The sequence below is a fragment of the Hemibagrus wyckioides genome, linkage group LG09, assembly GCF_019097595.1.
Source record: "Hemibagrus wyckioides isolate EC202008001 linkage group LG09, SWU_Hwy_1.0, whole genome shotgun sequence".
In the NCBI taxonomy this organism is placed as follows: domain Eukaryota; kingdom Metazoa; phylum Chordata; class Actinopteri; order Siluriformes; family Bagridae; genus Hemibagrus; species Hemibagrus wyckioides.
Genome location: NC_080718.1, coordinates 28845657 through 28864244, shown reverse-complemented (window position 1 = coordinate 28864244; position 18588 = coordinate 28845657). Strand labels below are relative to the sequence as shown.

At 41.2% G+C, this 18588-nt stretch overlaps 1 protein-coding gene across 2 annotated transcripts; it reads left to right on the top strand.

The window, feature by feature from the left end:
- On the top strand, nucleotides 1-15714 carry wapla (WAPL cohesin release factor a). Of its 2 annotated transcripts, none has more exons than XM_058399542.1 (20): nucleotides 1-234; nucleotides 2131-2468; nucleotides 3252-3837; nucleotides 3969-4234; nucleotides 5544-5659; nucleotides 5743-5832; nucleotides 5913-6062; nucleotides 7235-7371; nucleotides 7504-7615; nucleotides 7702-7911; nucleotides 8599-8710; nucleotides 8898-8995; nucleotides 9493-9569; nucleotides 9678-9838; nucleotides 10435-10550; nucleotides 10662-10841; nucleotides 11496-11697; nucleotides 11863-11951; nucleotides 12147-12242; nucleotides 13686-15714. In XM_058399542.1, the coding sequence occupies exons 2-20, from the start codon at nucleotides 2153-2155 to the stop codon at nucleotides 13749-13751; spliced, it is 3180 nt and encodes a 1059-aa protein (XP_058255525.1). In that variant the 5' UTR covers nucleotides 1-234; nucleotides 2131-2152; the 3' UTR covers nucleotides 13752-15714. The 2 variants fall into 2 exon arrangements, with proteins under 2 accessions (XP_058255525.1, XP_058255526.1); XM_058399543.1 differs by having other exon boundaries at nucleotides 2-234; nucleotides 5544-5650.
- The last annotated feature ends 2874 nt before the right edge of the window (nucleotides 15715-18588 follow it).

Below are 18588 nucleotides of genomic sequence, written 5' to 3'. Positions count from 1 at the left end.
CGGTTAATCGTGAGACCGGAGGAGGCGGGGATTATCATTCATGGCGCGTCATAGTCGAGCGGATACAGCTTATAAACTGATAATAATAAATAATAATTAAAAATAATATCATCTTCAATTTGCATCTTTAATTCCTGCGAGTTTTTAGAGATTTTAGTTTAATTTCATTTTGCTCGAGGCTCGCGGCTGTGGTTTTAGCGGTTTAGCCGGTTAGCACAGAGCAGCAGGCCGCAGGTGAGACACCTCTGTGCTTTACATCTATTATTATTTTTATTATTTTTAAATATAATATTTATTTTATTTTATTTATTTACAGAACTAAAACCCAGTGCACAATGTTTACATTTTGCATTTAATTGCACTTTGTGTACGGAAAGTGTAAGCAGCAGCTCTGAATAAAATAACTGTATGCTAATGCTAATGCTAAGCAAACAGTTAACCTCGGGCATCATCTAGTTAAAATAATAATAATAATAATCTCAAAATAAAATATAGTCTTTATTTATTTTATGCGCAATATATTGTCCATTTTTGTGGTTATATTCACAACGTGTGGATTTTTTAAATCATATATATATATATATATATATATATATATATATATATATATATATATATATATATATATATATATTAATTTGTAACTTTGAGGTATTGATGTATATTTTATAAAGCTGCACCTTGAGTTATTTTAGTTGATTAATTTATTATATTTATTTTTTAGCTAATTAAAAAAATGTATCAGTAATTTTAAGGATTACAGCTTGTAGATATTTTTAGTGTTTATATTTTCTTTAGATCAGACCTCCCAGGTTCAGTGCTTGCTTTGTTTATTTATTTATTTGATTAAGTTATTTATTTACTTATTTATTTTATTTATTTACTTATTTCATTTATTATTAATTTATTAAAAAATTTAGTTCAGTCATTTTAAGGATTAGAGCTTGTAATTATTTTTAGTATTTATATTTTCTTGAGATCAGAACTCCCAGGTTCAGTGCTTTTATTTCTTTTTTTAATTAATCAATTTATTTATTTATTAATTTATGTATTTACTTAGGTTTTTTTATTTGTTTTTATTTAATTAAATTATTAAAAACAAATTATTTATATTTTCTTTAGATCAGACCACACAGGTTCAGTACTTTATTGATTATTTTTTTATTTACTTATTTGTTTTATTTATTTATTTAATTGCTTATTTATTTCATTTAATTAATTCATTAACTTGTTTATTTAATGAATTCATTAATTTCTTTATTTGTATGTGTGTATATGTATACACTATATGACTAAAAGTATGTGCACCCCTGACCATCACTCACATGTGGTTCTTACCCCTAAACTCTGAGAACGTCACTTTGTGTGTGGAGCTTCATCATTTCCCTTCCCTGGAGTCCAAACCCTGCTCCATCATTGCTCCAGTGTCCCTGTGGTCCATGAAAACATGGTGTGGAGGTGAAGGTTGGAGAAAGTGGACGATCTGGAGTGTCCAGCACAGAGCCCTGACTCCAACACCTTTGGGATTAACTGCAGTCTCTTTAACATCCTGACATTAGACTCTGATCTCACTAATGCTCTTGTAGCTGAATGATCCTCCACTAATCCCCACAGACACAATCCAACATCTAGTGGAGAACCTTCCAGAAGAAAAGAGTGGAATTTAATTATAACAGCAAGGAGAATAAATGTTGGGACAGCTCATGTTGGACGTTTGGGGGACAAAGTTATGGAGGTCAGATTAAGATGGTTTGGACATGTTCAGAGGAGGGAGAGTGAGTATATCTGTAGGAGAATGTTGGACATGGAGCTGCCAGGCAGGCAGAGAGGAAGGCCAGAGAGGAGGTATATGGATGTAATAAGTGAGGATATGAAGCTAGTGGGTGCTTGAAGTGTTGAGGATGCAGAAGATAGGGAGAGGTGGAGAGAGATGATTTGCTGTGATGACCCCTGAAGGGAAAAGCCCAAAGAAGAAGAAGTGAGGAGAATAAATCTGGAGCAAAATGTTCATGTGTGTGATGGTCAGGGGGGCACATACATTCAGCTACATACTGCAGCTCCTGAATTTTGCCATTATTTATTCATATGTAACCGCATCCATGCTTCTGATGTGTTTATGTATAATTATAGGGAATATGTAACACACGTCACCATGACAACCAAGTTCAGCAAGACGTACACGCGGAAAGGCGGTGAGGCGAACTCCAAGTTCGAGGAGGTTTTTGGGAACAGGAAAGCCACGCTGAGCACCAAATGGGGAGAGACAACGTATAAAGCCCAGCTGGGATCCAGACGCACCGCCCACACGCCTGCCACGCCCGACACGTCCACGCTGCACAAAAGACCCCGCCTGGAGCACGACGACGAGGCAGACGACCCGTTCGGCTTCGACAGTGATGATGAGGAGCAGAGCGAGACGTCCCGAGGCTCTGAGGAAGAACAGAACACAGGGGGTGGAGCTAACGCAGGTACCGCCCAATTACAGGGGATATACCTTTCCATCATTGAGATGTTGTGATGTGTAACGACATCCTGATTAGGATTAAGCAGCTCATACACAAAAGGGGTGTGGCTTCCCTAAAGGAAGACACGCCCACTCAAGATTAGCCGGAAAACTGTGCACTAGATGATTTATTCACGTTTTAAACGAGTGTATGTGTCTTGCTGACCTGTCTTTCTGCTCCGCCTGTCTCACTGCTCCACTCATTACTGTTTCCCTTTAAAGTTCTCCCATTCCCAACCCCATTCCCAACCCCATTCCTGAGCCTGATCCTAATTTCTTTATTGTTCCTGATTAAAGTTAGATTCCTGAACCTGCTCCAAATCCTGTTTTTATTTCCATCAGTCATATTCCTTTTCCCGACATTATTCATCTTCTCATTTCTCTTCCTGATCCTGATTTTATTCCCGATTATTTTTCCGTCTCCTTTCCTGATCCCGTTCCGGTTTTTGTTCCTGATTCCTTTCTGCTTCTGTTCCTGATCATGTCCTGTCCTTGTCTCTTGAGCTCTCCTGCTCCCAATCCCATCCCTGGACCTGGTTTCTGAAGAACAGGAGAACTTCCTGATCCGTTTTCTTCCTGATTCCTTTTCAGTGTTAGATCCAGACCGTGTCCCTGATTCTGTTTTAGTTTTCCTATCTGATCCTGTATTTTTTCCTCATTCTTTTCTTAGTTGTCACGTTATTAGACACACTTCAGCGTTCTGAAACGTACAGAAGATTAATTTATTCTTCTCTCGTTTTTCTCTCAGCCCCACCCGTTCAGAGCCCCTCCCCCGCCATCACCGGATCCAGACCCTCGTCACACATGGCTAAATTAAAGCCCACACTGAAAGACTCGAGCGCTTTTGTAGAACGTTTAAGTGAAAGTTCTCCGTCTGCGCCCTCGGAGGGAGCGTCCACACAAACCGGCACCGCGCCGGACAATTCCAAACCTGCTGAACAGGAAGTGGGAGGTTCTGAGATGACGGAGGAGCCAATCGATTTTGAGCAACTTCCTCTTATCAAACCGGCGAGAGACCGTGTCTATCGAAGAGCCAGTAAGAAAGGAGAACAGGAGAACTCCCAGAATTCCCAGCTATCAGAACACAGCAGCAATAAACCCGTCAGTACCGTCTCCACAAGCGGGTCTACGTCTGCGGGGTCGGAGGTGAAAGGTCGCGGGCGTGTGAGAGATTACACGCTGCTGCACCCGTCATGTGTGTCGGTTTGTAACGTCACCATCCAGGACTCCATGGATCGCAGCGTGGAGGAGTGTGTGAGCACCGCGCCGTCCGATCTGGGGGACGCTGGAATGTTCCGGAGGAAGACGGAGACACAGCCTCCCAAGTACAGCAGGTACACACACACACTCTCTCTCTCTGTTTTTCTCTCTCCCTCTTTCTCTCTCTCTCTTTCTCTGTCTTGTTCTCTCTCTATCTTTCTCTCTCTCTCTCTCTCTCTGATTGTGTTGTGTATACTCTTTAAAGGCATCGCCCCACTAAGTCCAAGCTGGAGTGCAAGCTGGAGTTTTTTGGCTTTGAGGATGGAGTGTGTGAGGCCGGGGACTCTGAACCCGGTACCAGCTACAAGATTAAATACTTCGGCTTCGACGAGCTTAGTGAAAGCGACAGCGAGGAGGAGGACGACCGACCGGGGAAGAAGGTGAAGAAGAAAGGCGCAGTGGAGACGAGGGCGTCGATGTTGGACGGTCCTCCGATCAGCGAAGCTCAGAATCTCTCACACACTCACACAGGTACAGTCTGCAGTCTGGCCGAGTCGGACATCAAACACTAGCATGAGCTTGATGCTAATCTGATGCTGACGGTTCCACAGGATCACAAACGGAGGATGATGGAGAGTGTAGTGTGGAGTAACCTGTAGGGAGTGTAGAGTGACCTGTAAGGAGTGTAGTGTGACCTGTAGGGAGTGTAGGAAGTGTAGAGTGACCTGTAGGGCGTGTAGAGTGACCTGTAAGGAGTGTAGTGTGACCTGTAGGGAGTGTAGGGAGTGTAGAGTGACCTGTAGGGAGTGTAGAGTGACCTGTAAGGAGTGTAGTGTGACCTGTAGGGAGTGTAGGGAGTGTAGAGTGACCTGTAGGGCGTGTAGAGTGACCTGTAAGGAGTGTAGTGTGACCTGTAGGGAGTGTAGGGCGTGTAGAGTGACCTGTAGGGCGTGTAGAGTGACCTGTAAGGAGTGTAGTGTGACCTGTAGGGAGTGTAGTGTGACCTGTAGGGAGTGTAGAGTGACCTGTAGGGAGTGTAGAGTGACCTGTAGGGAGTGTAGAGTGACCTGTTTGGGAGTCTAGCGAGTGTAGAGTGACCTGTAGGGAGTGTAGAGTGACCTGTAGGGAGTGTAGAGTGACCTGTTTGGGAGTCTAGGGAGTGTAGAGTGACCTGTAGGGAGTGTAGAGTGACCTGTTTGGGAGTCTAGCGAGTGTAGAGTGACCTGTTTGGGAGTCTAGGGAGTGTAGAGTGACCTGTTTGGGAGTCTAGTGAGTGTAGAGTGACCTGTAGGGAGTGTAGAGTGACCTGTAGGGAGTGTAGAGTGACCTGTAGGGAGTGTAGAGTGACCTGTAGGGAGTGTAGAGTGATCTATAGGTATTTGATATAGGTATATTGGATTTGATTGTGTTGTTATATTGAACGTGTGTGTGTGTGTTATGACACGACACTAACCAATTTGTTGATAAAAATAAAACTGTTGATTAAGTGGCTTCTGTCACGCCCATTATGACATCATCAGCTGGCAGCTGTAATTCTAAACTCTCCAGTATGGCATCAGTATGTTTCAGTGTGAACGTTGCACATGCAGTTTAAACAGTACAAAGTTTATAGAAACCCAAAAGTCCACAGTGCAGCTCTGAGGGAGGAGAGATGGAGGCTGATGATCTTCACTTCACACTGCACTCAGAACAGATCAGGAGAGGAGGAGGAGGAGGTGAAGGAGAACTCTGACACTCTGGCTTGGTGTGGACTGTGGGCTGTAAAGCAGCTCATTCAGAGTGTTTGTGTGTGGAGGTGTTTCTGTGAAAGCAGACAGAATTTAGAGGGTGTGTGTTTCAGATCCTCAGGAGTGGCAGGATGAGTCGGGTTCTGGCGGAGCAGACGTACAGAGAGAGCGGGCTGGGAAACACACCGACAAGCTGATCAGCAGAAAAATCTTCAAAAAGGTACAGAAGGTACTCTCTCTATCTCTCTCTCTCTCTCTCTCTCTCTCTCTCTCTTTCTCTGTGTTAGGTGTTAATGTGTGTGTGTGTTTCAGACTCCTACTAAAGCGGTGTACAATGCTCGTCACTGGAATCAGCCCGAACCGGAGGAAGCTCCTCCCACCTCCCACAGTGACATCACACCTGTACGTCCTGACCTATCTCATTTACTTCTCTTAAGACTTTATATTTTTATAAAATACTGCATACTTTTTTTAAACTCCAGAAGCCGAGTCTGTCGAGCGTGAACAAAGACGTGAATTCTGTAAAAGACGACAACGTGTTTAAAGCCCCCCCACCTCCGCCTAAAGTCACAAAATCGGTGACCCCGCCCACTGAGCCCCACCCACACACTGCCACTTCAGAACAAAAAGAGGTGAGCAATGCATCATGGGAAACTTTTATAAAATAAACTTTTTCCGTAGGAATAAACAGAGCACTGAATATGGCATGAAAGCACTAACAGATGCAGAGACTGAACGATTGTTAAAGAAATGACGAATAAAACATAAACTCACAGAGACATCACTGACTCCAGAGTAAGTAGGTTTATTCTCGTCATGGCTGGGAAAAGAGCTCCAAAGATCAAAGATTTAATTATTTAATTTATTTCACAGAGCTAGTGCTTTGATTGATTACAGGGAAATGAAGAGCTTCATGCTCATTGGTTAAACAAAGCAAATTAATATCATACACATTTACATAATTAACAGGAAACTAAATATAAAAACACTATATTGCCAAAAGTTTTGGGACACCCCTCCAAATCATTGAATTCAGGGGTTGGACTCAGCCCCTTAGTTCCAGTGAAAGGAACTCTTAATGCTTCAGCTTCATACCAAGACATTTTGGACAATTTCATGCTCTTTGTGGGAACAGTTTGGGGATGACCCCTTCCTGTTCCAACATGATTGTACACCAGTGACCAAATCAAGGTCCATAAAGACATGGATGAGTGAGTTTGGTGTGGAGGAACTTGACTGTCCTGCACAGAGTCCTGACCTCAACCCCATACAACACCTTTGGGATGAATTAGAGTGGAGACTGTGAACCAGACCTTCTCGTCCAACATCAGTGTCTGACCTCACAAATGCACTTCAATAGGAATGGTCAAAAATTCCCATAAACACACTCCTAAACCTTGTGGAAAGCCTTCCCAGAAGAGTTGAAGCTGTTATAGCTGTAAAGGGCGGGACAACTCCATATTACATTCATGTGCATGTAAAGGCAGACGTCCCAGTTTTGGCCTGGCTCACAGTCTCCTGTGAAGTTTCTCCACACCAAACTCACTCATCCATGTCTTTATGGACCTTGCTTTGGTCACTGGTGTGCAGTCATGTTGGAACAGGAAGGGGTCATCCCCAAACTGTTCCCACAAAGAGCATGAAATTGCCCAAAATGTCTTGGTATGAAGCTGAAGCATTAAGAGTTCCTTTCACTGGAACTATACATGGTGAGATTATGGTCACAATGAGCTCTCAGAGTTAAAGGTACAAACAAAAGTCCTGACCTCAGCTTAGCCGTGTGTGTGTGTGTGTGTGTGTGTAGCTGTACACAGTTGTCCAGCAGGTGAAGCACTTTAACGACGTGGTGGAATTCGGAGAGAATCAGGAATTTACAGACGACTTTGAGTATCTGGAGACGGGACTGAAGAGCACACAGCCTCTACACACACGCTGCCTTAGGTATACACACACAAACACACACACAGCTACACACTGTTTTTTTTTCTCTTTTCTTTTGTGTGCTAGTGTTGTATGGTTTTTCCCCCCGAGTGTTTACATTTACCTCGTGTGTGTGTGTGTGTTTGTGCACAGTATAATCAGTTTAGCTACACGCTGTGCCATGCCAAGTTTCCGCATGCACTTGAGAGCGAGAGGAAAAGTGGCTCAGGTGTTTAACATGCTGAGCGACGCACCACAACATCCGGTAACTATTCCACGACTATAATTATGATCATTGTGTGATTATTATAATAATTATAACGCTGTGTCTGTTTGCGTGTGCGTGCTCAGAACCTGGCATTGTGTACGGCAGCACTACTGTACATCCTCAGTCGGGATCGGCTCAACATGGACCTGGACCGCGCCTGTCTGGAGTTGATGATCCGTCTGCTGGAGATGGAGCAGGACGAGTCTGAGGATCATCAGAGTAAAGTGAAGGAGAAAATACAGAAACTGTGCGAAACTGTACACAACAAACATCTGGACCTAGACAACATCACTGTGAGTCATAAGCACTGGTTTGTCACGTAAGAATTGTGATTTTGAGTCCATAATTTCATTAGATTCACTAGGTAACAATTTTCATTTTAAAAATTAATAGTTTTGGCACTGATCTGTTAGGAGATGGAGAAAGAATCATACTTGGCACTGATTTATTCAGGTAATAGTCACTCTACAGCAATGATTCATTTGGAGAATAATGAATTGCTGTCTACCACTGACTCTTTTGTAGAATAAAGAATCACTCTACATCATTGATTCATGCAGAGAATAACAGGACTGATTCATTTGGAGATTAATGAATCACTGTCTACAACTGACTCGTTTGGAGAATAAAGAGCCACTGTACAGCACTGATTCATTTGGAGAATAAAGAGTCAATCTATAGCACTGATTCATTTTGACTGTAATGAATCACTGTCTGCCACTGAATCATTTGGAGAGTCAAGACTCACTGTCTAGCACTGATTCATTTGGAAAATGTCTGTACAGCTCTGATTCATTTGGAGAGTCATGAATCACTGTATAGCACTGATTCATTGGAGAATAGATAGCTAGGGCATTGATTCTTTAGGAGAAGTGATACAGCACTGAATCTGTAGGAGATTTAAGAGTCAAAGTATACTACTGATTTGGTACGGTAATAGTTTTTTTTGTTGTTGTTTTTTTCCCTTCCTCCCCATTCAGACTGGTCACTTGGCCATGGAGACTCTTCTCTCATTGACGTCTAAGAGAGCAGGAGACTGGTTTAAAGAAGAGCTCAGGTTACTGGGAGGACTGGACCACATTATAGATAAAGGTACATGCCTACATCTGGCCCAGTGTTCCCAGTGTAATGCACTACTGTTCAGTCTGATATGATGATTTTCATAGCTGTAATGTTATTTCAGAATAAATTACTGTTATAGCCTTACAGGTCTGTGGAAATGTTGCTGCTGACATTAATATTGTACTGAAAATGAGTTCCTGTTCTATCTCTATCTCAGTGAAAGAGTGTGTGGAAAACCTCGATACAGATGATGATAATGAGAACCTGGTGGCCTCGTTATGGGGAGCGGAGCGCTGTTTACGAGTTCTGGAGAGCGTGAGCGCATCAGTTTTGTTATTGAACGCTGTTATTTATTTATTTATTTTTTGTAGTCACACCTATGATCTGTCAAGCTTGCTGCTTTGATTCGTCGGGGCTGAGGCTCTCGTTCCTTAAGATAAGCACGAGAATACAAATTCATCATCATGAGATAAAACGCAGCAGTGAATTTTAACAGAGAGAGAGAGAGGTCCACAAAGAGCTTTCTACCACTTCTAAGCTGTTCTCTGTGTTTAAAAATATATGCTATCTCCATGTGATTAGACTCAGTGGGTGTGTGATGTATTTCAAGAAGCTTTTAATTGTTGGAAATCAGTCATTCCTTTAGGGACATCCCCATTTTAACAAAAGGAAATGTGTTACCATGTGAAATAACATTGATCAGTGTGAAACAGAAATTTCATTGTTATACATTTATAATTATGCATATCCTCAAAGCAATTGTTAATTGTGATTCTTGATTGTGTGTGTGTGTGTGTGTGTTCGTTCACCAGGTAACGGTTCATAATCCAGAGAATCAATCCTACCTGATTGCCTACAAAGACTCACAACTGATCATCTCCTCAGCCAGGTGTGTGTCCGAGAGCGAGAGAGACTCTGTTATTCTAACTCGATCATAAAGAGCAATTTGAATTTTATTACTTGCGTATAATGTGTGTGTTTGTGTGTGTGTATGCAGGGCCCTGAGGCATTGCGAGTCCATGATTCAGCTCTACTGCCGTAATGTCATCAACTCTGGTGCCAACTCCGCTCACAGTAACCATAGCAATGTGGGAAAAGCAGTGGAGGACTGTCTGAGGGCGGTGCTGGGGGTGATGTTGAACCTGACACATGATAATGGTAACACACACACACACACACAGTTTTTCAATTTCTCTCTCTTCCTCTCTTAGGAATTGTTAACTTTACAGAATCACAGCACTGATTCATTAGAATAAGAATCATGACCTTAAGCCATTAGTGCACAACAGGTCTATACTAAATAATTCTAATAAGAATCATGACACAGAACTGATTCATTTCACTAAGAAACATAATGAGTCATTTGGTATGGAGTCACAGAACTGATTCATTAAACAAAGAATTATAATGATAAGTCATTTGGTAGAAAGGAGTCACTGAAGTTATTCATTAAACTAAGAATCATAATGATGAGTCATTAGTATAAAGGAGTCACAGAACTGATTCATTAAGGTAAGAATCATAGATGAGCCATTTGGTAGAAAGGAGTCACTGAACTGATTCATTAAACTAAGAGTCATAATGATGAGTCTTTGATACAAAGGAGTCACAGAGTCACAGTCATTAGTATAAAGATATCTTTTTTTTTATTGCAGCGTCTCTCCATTACAACATTCAAAACCCGAAGAATGCCCTTTGAAGAAAAACATAAAATTGTCATAACCCTTATGTCTCTCTTTCTGTCTGTCTGACAGAGTGGGGCAGCACTAAGACAGGCGAGCAGGATGACCTGATCATGACTGTGCTGAACTGCGTGCTTAAAGTTCCTCAGTTTCTCCCTCAGGAGCAGAAATTTGACATCCGTGTGCTCGTACGTCTTCATAACACCAGCATACAGCAATAAATACACTGATACACACGTGTAGTGACATCTGCATATGGTTGATGGTTCTTCCAGTGATTTTTTTGTGTGTGTGTGTAGGGTCTGGGACTACTGATCAACCTGGTGGAGTACAGCTCCAGAAACAGGCACTGTCTGGTGGAGCTGGAGGTGGATTCGAGCTGTCTGTTGGAGGCTGAGAAAGACGGGAGAACGGAGGGGGAGAAGGTGGAAAAAGGAATGGAGGCTAAATCCTCCAGTGCTCTCAGTGCACTGGTGCAGGTGTGTGTGCACTTAATGATTTCGTTAAGGCAGCATCGTGTGCCTGCTGTACCATGACAGTCCACCGGGGGCAGCAGCTTATAGAAGTCACATTTAAGTGCACTGATATTTATTGCACTGACTCAATGCTAATTCACTGTGAAAGGTTCACATTACTATTTCATTAGAGTAACAATCACAACACTGAGCCATTAGCACAAGAGTCCTAGCTGCAATGCATTAGGATGAGAATCACGGTAATGAATCATTAGCATGAGTCCCAGCATTAGAAAAACAATTATGAGGCGTTAACGTATACAAGGCACTGTAGGGACTGGTTACAATATCAGTCTTTACACTGAGGCATTAATATAAAAGAGGCATTATACTGACTCATTAGAATAAAGTGATGTCTTTAATATAATTGAGTTACTGTACTGATTCATTGGGATAAGAATCATCGAGTCTACCGAATCTTCAGGGTTATCATAAAAATTCTTCCATCCTGATTAATCCCACGCTGACTAGCTTTATAGCGCAGTCAAATTTACCTGTAATTAAGAAATTAACTCGGTCTCTTGGTTCCTGAGTCACACACCTACAGGAGAACTTCAGTCATGTTAAATACTAATACACACACAGTACTACATTATGATTGTGTGTGTGTCTGTGCAGCTCTTTCTGGAGCGCGAGAGAGCGGCCATACAGGCCGAGGCGCAAGCTGATGACATCATCAGCGAGGCACCGAAGTCTCAGGCGGACGAGAGTGGGCAGTGGCAGGTAACGAGCGGAGAGATGCAGTGGGTCGCCTCCGAAAATAACAGCGACGACAAGAAGGAGAAAGAGGAAGAGGAGGAGGAGCTGGATTTTAATAAAGGTACACACACACACACCTTATGCACATGTGGAAATCTTCAGGTGTTCATACTACAAATCTGTCTCTTTCTCTCTGTGTGTGTGTGTGTGTGTGTGTGTGTGTGTGTGTGTGTGTGTGCTTGCTGCAATTATGTAATTAATTGTGTGTGTATGTGTGTGTTTTTAGTCCTGCAGCATGCTGGTAAACACATGGAGGACAGTATAGTGGCATCGTACACTGCACTGCTGCTGGGGTGTGTGTGTCAGGACAGTCCGGTCAGTATAGCTACTTCCTTAGAGTTAATACTATAGTAATTACACTGTAATAGCAATGTAATAACACTATAATATGCTGTAATAAAGGTTGTGTTGCTTTGGAACACTTTAGTTTAGTAGCTTTAGCTTGATAATGATAATCAATGGTGTGTGTGTGTGCGTGTACGTGTGCGCGCGCGTGTGTGTGTGTGACAGGTAAATGTGAAGGCTGTGAGAGATAGCCTGCCTAAAGGAGATTTCTCCATCATGACTGAGATGCTGAAGAAGTTCCTCAACTTCATGAACCTGACGGTGAGCACTGCAGAATGATGATTAAAATGATGTTTTTATTAGTAACGGTGATGAACAATAATAATTATAACATAATTAAGTTCTATTTTGAATCACATTAAATAAATAATTGCGTTCAAACAGAACTTGTGCCGTTAACGAATATTTAAAGTTAAATGCATAGCTTTGTTTAGTGGTTGAGGTTGCTGTTGCTAGGCAACTAGGAAAGGTAGATGGCAAACAGAAGCTAGTTAATGATGGGTCAGGTATGAAGGTTGCAGAATGGGAGAGAGAGAGAAGGGAGAAAGAGATGGAATACATTTACATGTCTATGATGATAAAAACATGCTGTTTTTATTTTTCCTTCTCGCTCTAATGCTGGCATGATGATAAATGTATCGCTCCATCCCTCGCAGCACTCTGTGACGTATACATACAGGTATATAAAGTGCTGCTCTGTAGAATAATAATAATAATGCTCTGTGGGAATGCTCTCTTCTGCGTTTCCTCCTGGTTTAATGGGCTCCCCGCGGCCCCCGGGATGAGCCGCAGCGTCTGACCTAAACGCTTCCGAAGCATCCATCACACTGTAATTAATGAAGGCGTATGAAACATCTGGGAGTGACACGCCTCGTGGAAATGACGCTGATTAAAATGGTGTCTGTTACAGGGAACGATTTCCGGGTTGCCAGATTTGCAGAATATAAACGTGTGAGAGAAATGAAATTGTGTGCTTCTATTTATTGGTGTGTGAGCTTAATGATTGATGTGAGCTTCACCAGCATCCCAGATTTATTTGCACGGTTTCTTGCATTACCTACAGCGTTCAAAGTGGTGCAGTGGGATTTAGCCCGTGCTCCGTTTCAACTTTAAAGAGAGCGATGCAGCGGCGCTTGAGTCTTTTGCTGGCCATAAATCAGCACTGCGTTGTATTCTAATGAATATGACATTTGCTTGAAAATGAGAAAAGAAGCTTTTACTGTTGTTTTTGGGGGCATTGGTGGCTCAGTGGTAGGTTTCTCGCCAACCTTGTGGAAAGCCCGGGTTCGATTCCCAGCCAATTCCCAAACACCAGCCAATGGATGCAGTGCCGGTCCCAAGCCCGGATAAAACATGAGGGTTGTGTCCGGAAGTGCATCCGGTGTAAAAACCTGTGCCAAGTTGTGTGGACCAGTTGACAAAGCACAGAGAGCAGCTGAAAGATCAACAACTCTTGTTTTTGGGAAGAATTAATGATAATACAGCACTACACAACAAATTAGCTTCACTATCACTAAAAGTGTAACCCAAAGTTCAGCATAAACCCCCATTTAGTGTGTTTCTGGATGGGGTGACCCTTTAATATTTGGCAACCTGTTTAAATAGATGCTTGTGAAAGCTGTAGGGAGATTCTTTCTCTCTCTTGCTCCCCGCCCTCCTTTTCTGTGTGTGTTTTTCTCACTCCCTTTGTTCCCTCCTCTGTAGTGTGCAGTGGGCACCACAGGCCAGAAATCCATCGCCCGCGTCATCGACTATCTGGAGCACTGTTAGCATGATTTCAGAGGAGCTGGCAACCCAAGAGGCTCTAAACATCAGTTATGGAGATGTCTTATGGAGATCTCTCACTAACACGCGCACACTCCCCCCCCCCATACTGCTGACACACACACACACCTGTGCATTTATAAGCTGTTGCTTTTTTTATTTTAAGCTTAATTTTTGTTAAATCTCCCAAATATGAATTAATGGCGTCTGAATAATAAACAATTGTTTGGAAAAAATGTTTTAATAATGAAATATCTCGAGCAAGCGTTTCAAGAAAAAAAATAGTTTTTTAAAAATAAGCTTAAAATAATGGAATAAAAAGCATAGGCTTTGTAATGGAGCTTATTGAGTGTTAAACAGGGTTATTAATGATTAATAATAATAAATTTAATTTTAAAAGTCTTTTAAATATTCTGCAGTAGCCATAAGAAATACAGCTGCGTGAAATTGACACGATTATTGTCAGGAAAATATAAAAATACATCATTTTTTATTTGATCAACACCTGATCAACTAATCATGCGGTTCATTCTAAAATAAATAAATTATTGATTTAATTTAGCTCACGAGTCTGGATATAACAATAGTAACATGTCCCTGGAATTTTTTTTAAATAGAAAATTTAAGAAATTAAATTTATATACATTTTTTTGCATCTTAATCATGAGCTGCAGATGGAGTTGTATCAATCTTAAATTTTAATTTGTGACGAATATTTCAGTTTATTTCTGAATCACGCTTTAATACTTAAAGCCATTGTTCTGATTTTAAGGTGGTATTGTTGCTAAATTCCCCTTATCATTTAGTGAGGCCTTGGTGTCAAACCGTTCCACCTTATACCTTTTATTTATTTATTTTTTTTTTTAATCAAAGCTCATGGCTTACATTTTCAGAGGAAATTTTTTTTATTTGAATTTTTCCTCATTCTTTGATATGAGTGGAATTAAACAATTCCACCTTAAATATTCTAGTAATATTTTAACAAGAATTAAAGACAAAAAAAAATTAACGATCTAAAAATATCATGAATATTACATATTACACCTTTAAAGAACAATTCGGATTTTATTTCAGATACCCCCCCCCAAAAAAAACATTTATACTTGAAATTGATTTTTTTTTTAAATTTAGTAATTAAAAGTCATTTTCATGAGTTTCATTACTTTTCCTTGTCTAGATTTTAGATTATTTTAGTTTGTTGAATTTGGGACATTTTTTTTAAAAAATGAATGTGAACTGTTGTAGCTTAAATAAAGTTTTTTTTTTTTTAAAAAAGAAAAGAAAGAAAGAGAAAAATTCTGACCCTGTTTGGAATAAAAATTTTTCGGAAAAACAAAAAATTAAAAAATAAAAATATTCAAATGCCTTTAATGATAAATAAATTAGTGTAAAATTAAACAAGATAAAAAAATTAGCACATGGGTTTGATTAATTCCATCCAAAAAATATCCATCATTTTTTATTATAATTTTTTTAAATATTTAATATTAAATTGCGTCATTTTTTCTTTCTTTTCTCCTGCGTTCTTTTTGTTCCCTTTTAATCTGTGAGTAAATAAATGATCTCGCTCTAACAAGTGTCCTGTTCCTCACAGAGCCATACCGCAGAGTAAAAAATAAAAATAAATAAATAATTGTATATTTTCTGATTTTTTTATTTCATTTTAAAGCTGCAGTAAAGTTTCCTTTTTGATGAACTCGAGTGGATTGTTGGTGAAATAAATAAAACTCAGTGGTGTGTGTAAATGTAAATATTTCATGTAAATATCTCCTCCTGAACGGTAGACTGGATGCTCAAGGGTTTGTTTGTTTGTTTTATACAGTTTTTTTTTTCTTGGTTATTATTGCAGGATATAAATAAAAATCTATAAATATAAATATATATATAATGTGTATAAACACTTTTTACCCAGTTTTGCGCAGAATCTTGTCTTTGGTTACCTGTAAATAATTTCACCTTTAATAAAAGCCTTGATACTTTATCAGACCTGCTCTATGTCATGGAAACACACAGGTGTGTGTGTGTGTGTGTGTGTGTGTGTGTGTTAAGGGGTGGGGGGGGCTGACACTGTGTGTGTGTGTGTATGAGAGAAAGTGAGAAGTGGTGATGGTGTTGGCGATGATGTTGGTGATGATTATGATGGTGGTGACGATGATGTTGATGGTGATGGTGATTATGATGGTGGTGGTGGTGATGATGGTGATTATGATGGTGGTGGTGGTGATGATGGTGATGGTGATTATGATGGTGGTGAAGATGGTGATTATAGTGGTGGTGACGATGATGGTGATGGTGATTATGATGGTGGTGGTGGTGATGATGGTGATGATTATGATGGTGATGATGATGTTGGTGATGGTGATTATGATGGTGGTGGTGATGGTGATTATAGTGGTGGTGATGACGATGATGATGATTATGATGGTGGTGATGGTGATTATGATGGTGGTGGTGATGACGATGATGATTATGATGGTGGTGATGATTATGATGGTGTTGGTGATGGTGATGGTGATTATGATGGTGTTGGTGATGGTGATTATGATGGTGGTGGTGATGGTGATTATGATGGTGGTGGTGATGGTGGTGATGGTGATTATGATGGTGGTGATGGTGATTATGATGGTGTTGGTGATGGTGATGGTGATTATGATGGTGTTGGTGATGGTGATTATGATGGTGATGGTGATGGTGATTATGATGGTGTTGGTGATGGTGATTATGATGGTGTTGGTGATGGTGATTATGATGGTGTTGGTGATGGTGATTATGATGCTGATGATGGTGATTATGATGCTGATGCTGGTGGTGATGGTGATTATGATGGTGGTGGTGATGGTGATTATGATGGTGGTGATGGTGATTATGATGGTGGTGGTGGTGATAGTGGTGGTGATGACGATGATGATGATTATGATGGTGGTGGTGATGGTGGTGGTGGTGATGGTGGTGGTGATGGTGGTGATGATGGTGATGGTGATTATGATGGTGGTGGTGGTGATGATGGTGATGGTGATTATGATGGTGGTGAAGATGGTGATTATAGTGGTGGTGACGATGATGTTGATGGTGATGGTGATTATGATGGTGGTGGTGGTGATGGTGATTATGATGGTGGTGGTGATGGTGGTGATGATTATGATGGTGATGATGATGATGGTGTTGGTGATGGTGATTATGATGGTGGTGACGATGATGTTGATGGTGATGATGGTGGTGGTGATGGTGATTATGATGGTGGTGGTGGTGGTGGTGGTGATGACGATGATGATGATTATGATGGTGGTGATGATGGTGATGGTGATTATGATGGTGGTGGTGATGGTGGTGGTGATGGTGATTATGATGGTGGTGGTGATGGTGGTGATGGTGATTATGATGGTGATTATGATGGTGGTGGTGATGGTGGTGATGATGGTGATGGTGATTATGATGGTGGTGGTGATGGTGGTGATGGTGATTATGATGGTGGTGATGGTGATTATGATGGTGGTGGTGGTGGTGATTATAGTGGTGGTGGTGATGGTGGTGATGATGGTGATTATGATGGTGGTGGTGATGGTGATTATGATGGTGGTGGTGATGGTGATTATGATGGTGGTGGTGATGGTGGTGATGATGGTGATGGTGATTATGATGGTGGTGGTGATGGTGGTGATGGTGATTATGATGGTGGTGATGGTGATTATGATGGTGGTGGTGATGGTGATTATAGTGGTGGTGGTGATGGTGGTGATGATGGTGATTATGATGGTGGTGGTGATGGTGATTATGATGGTGGTGGTGGTGATGATGGTGATGGTGATTATAGTGGTGGTGATGACGATGATGATTATGATGGTGGTGAAGATGGTGGTGATGATTATGATGGTGTTGGTGATGGTGATTATGATGCTGATGATGGTGGTGATGGTGATTATGATGGTGGTGATGATGATGACGATGATGGTGATGGTGATTATGATGGTAGTGGTGATGGTGATTATGATGGTGGTGGTGGTGATGGTGATTATGATGGTGGTGATGATGATGGTGGTGGTGATGGTGATTATAGTGGTGGTGATGACGATGATGATGATTATGATGGTGGTGGTAATGATGGTGGTGGTGGTGATGATGGTGATGGTGATTATGATGGTGGTGGTGGTGATGATGGTGATGGTGATTATGATGGTGGTGGTGGTGATGATGGTGATTATGATGGTGGTGGTAGTGATGGTGATTATAGTGGTGGTGATGACGATGATGATGATGGTGGTGGTGATGGTGGTGATGATTATGATGGTGGTGGTGGTGGTGATGGTGATTATGATGGTGGTGATGATGGTGGTGGTGGTGATGGTGATTATGATGCTGATGATGGTGATTATGATGCTGATGGTGGTGGTGATGGTGATGCTGGTGGTGATTATGATGGTGGTGGTGGTGGTGGTGATTATGATGCTGATGGTGGTGGTGATGGTGATTATGATGGTGGTGATGACGATGATGATGATTATGATGGTGGTGATGGTGATTATGATGGTGGTGGTGATGGTGATTATAGTGGTGGTGATGACGATGATGATTATGATGGTGGTGATGATTATGATGGTGTTGGTGATGGTGATGGTGATTATGATGGTGTTGGTGATGGTGATTATGATGGTGGTGGTGATGGTGATTATGATGGTGGTGGTGGTGATGATGGTGATGATTATGATGGTGATGATGATGTTGGTGATGGTGATTATGATGGTGGTGGTGATGGTGATTATAGTGGTGGTGATGACGATGATGATTATGATGGTGGTGATGGTGATTATGATGGTGGTGGTGATGGTGATTATAGTGGTGGTGATGA

Coding starts and splice junctions, on each gene's coding strand:
- wapla (XM_058399542.1), top strand. CDS start 2,153: ATGACAACCAAGTTCAGCAAGACGTACACGCGGAAAGGCGGTGAGGCG. Junction 2,469..3,251: donor AGGGGGTGGAGCTAACGCAG/GTACCGCCCAAT, acceptor TTTTTCTCTCAG/CCCCACCCGTTCAGAGCCCC. Junction 12,243..13,685: donor TCAACTTCATGAACCTGACG/GTGAGCACTGCA, acceptor CCTCCTCTGTAG/TGTGCAGTGGGCACCACAGG.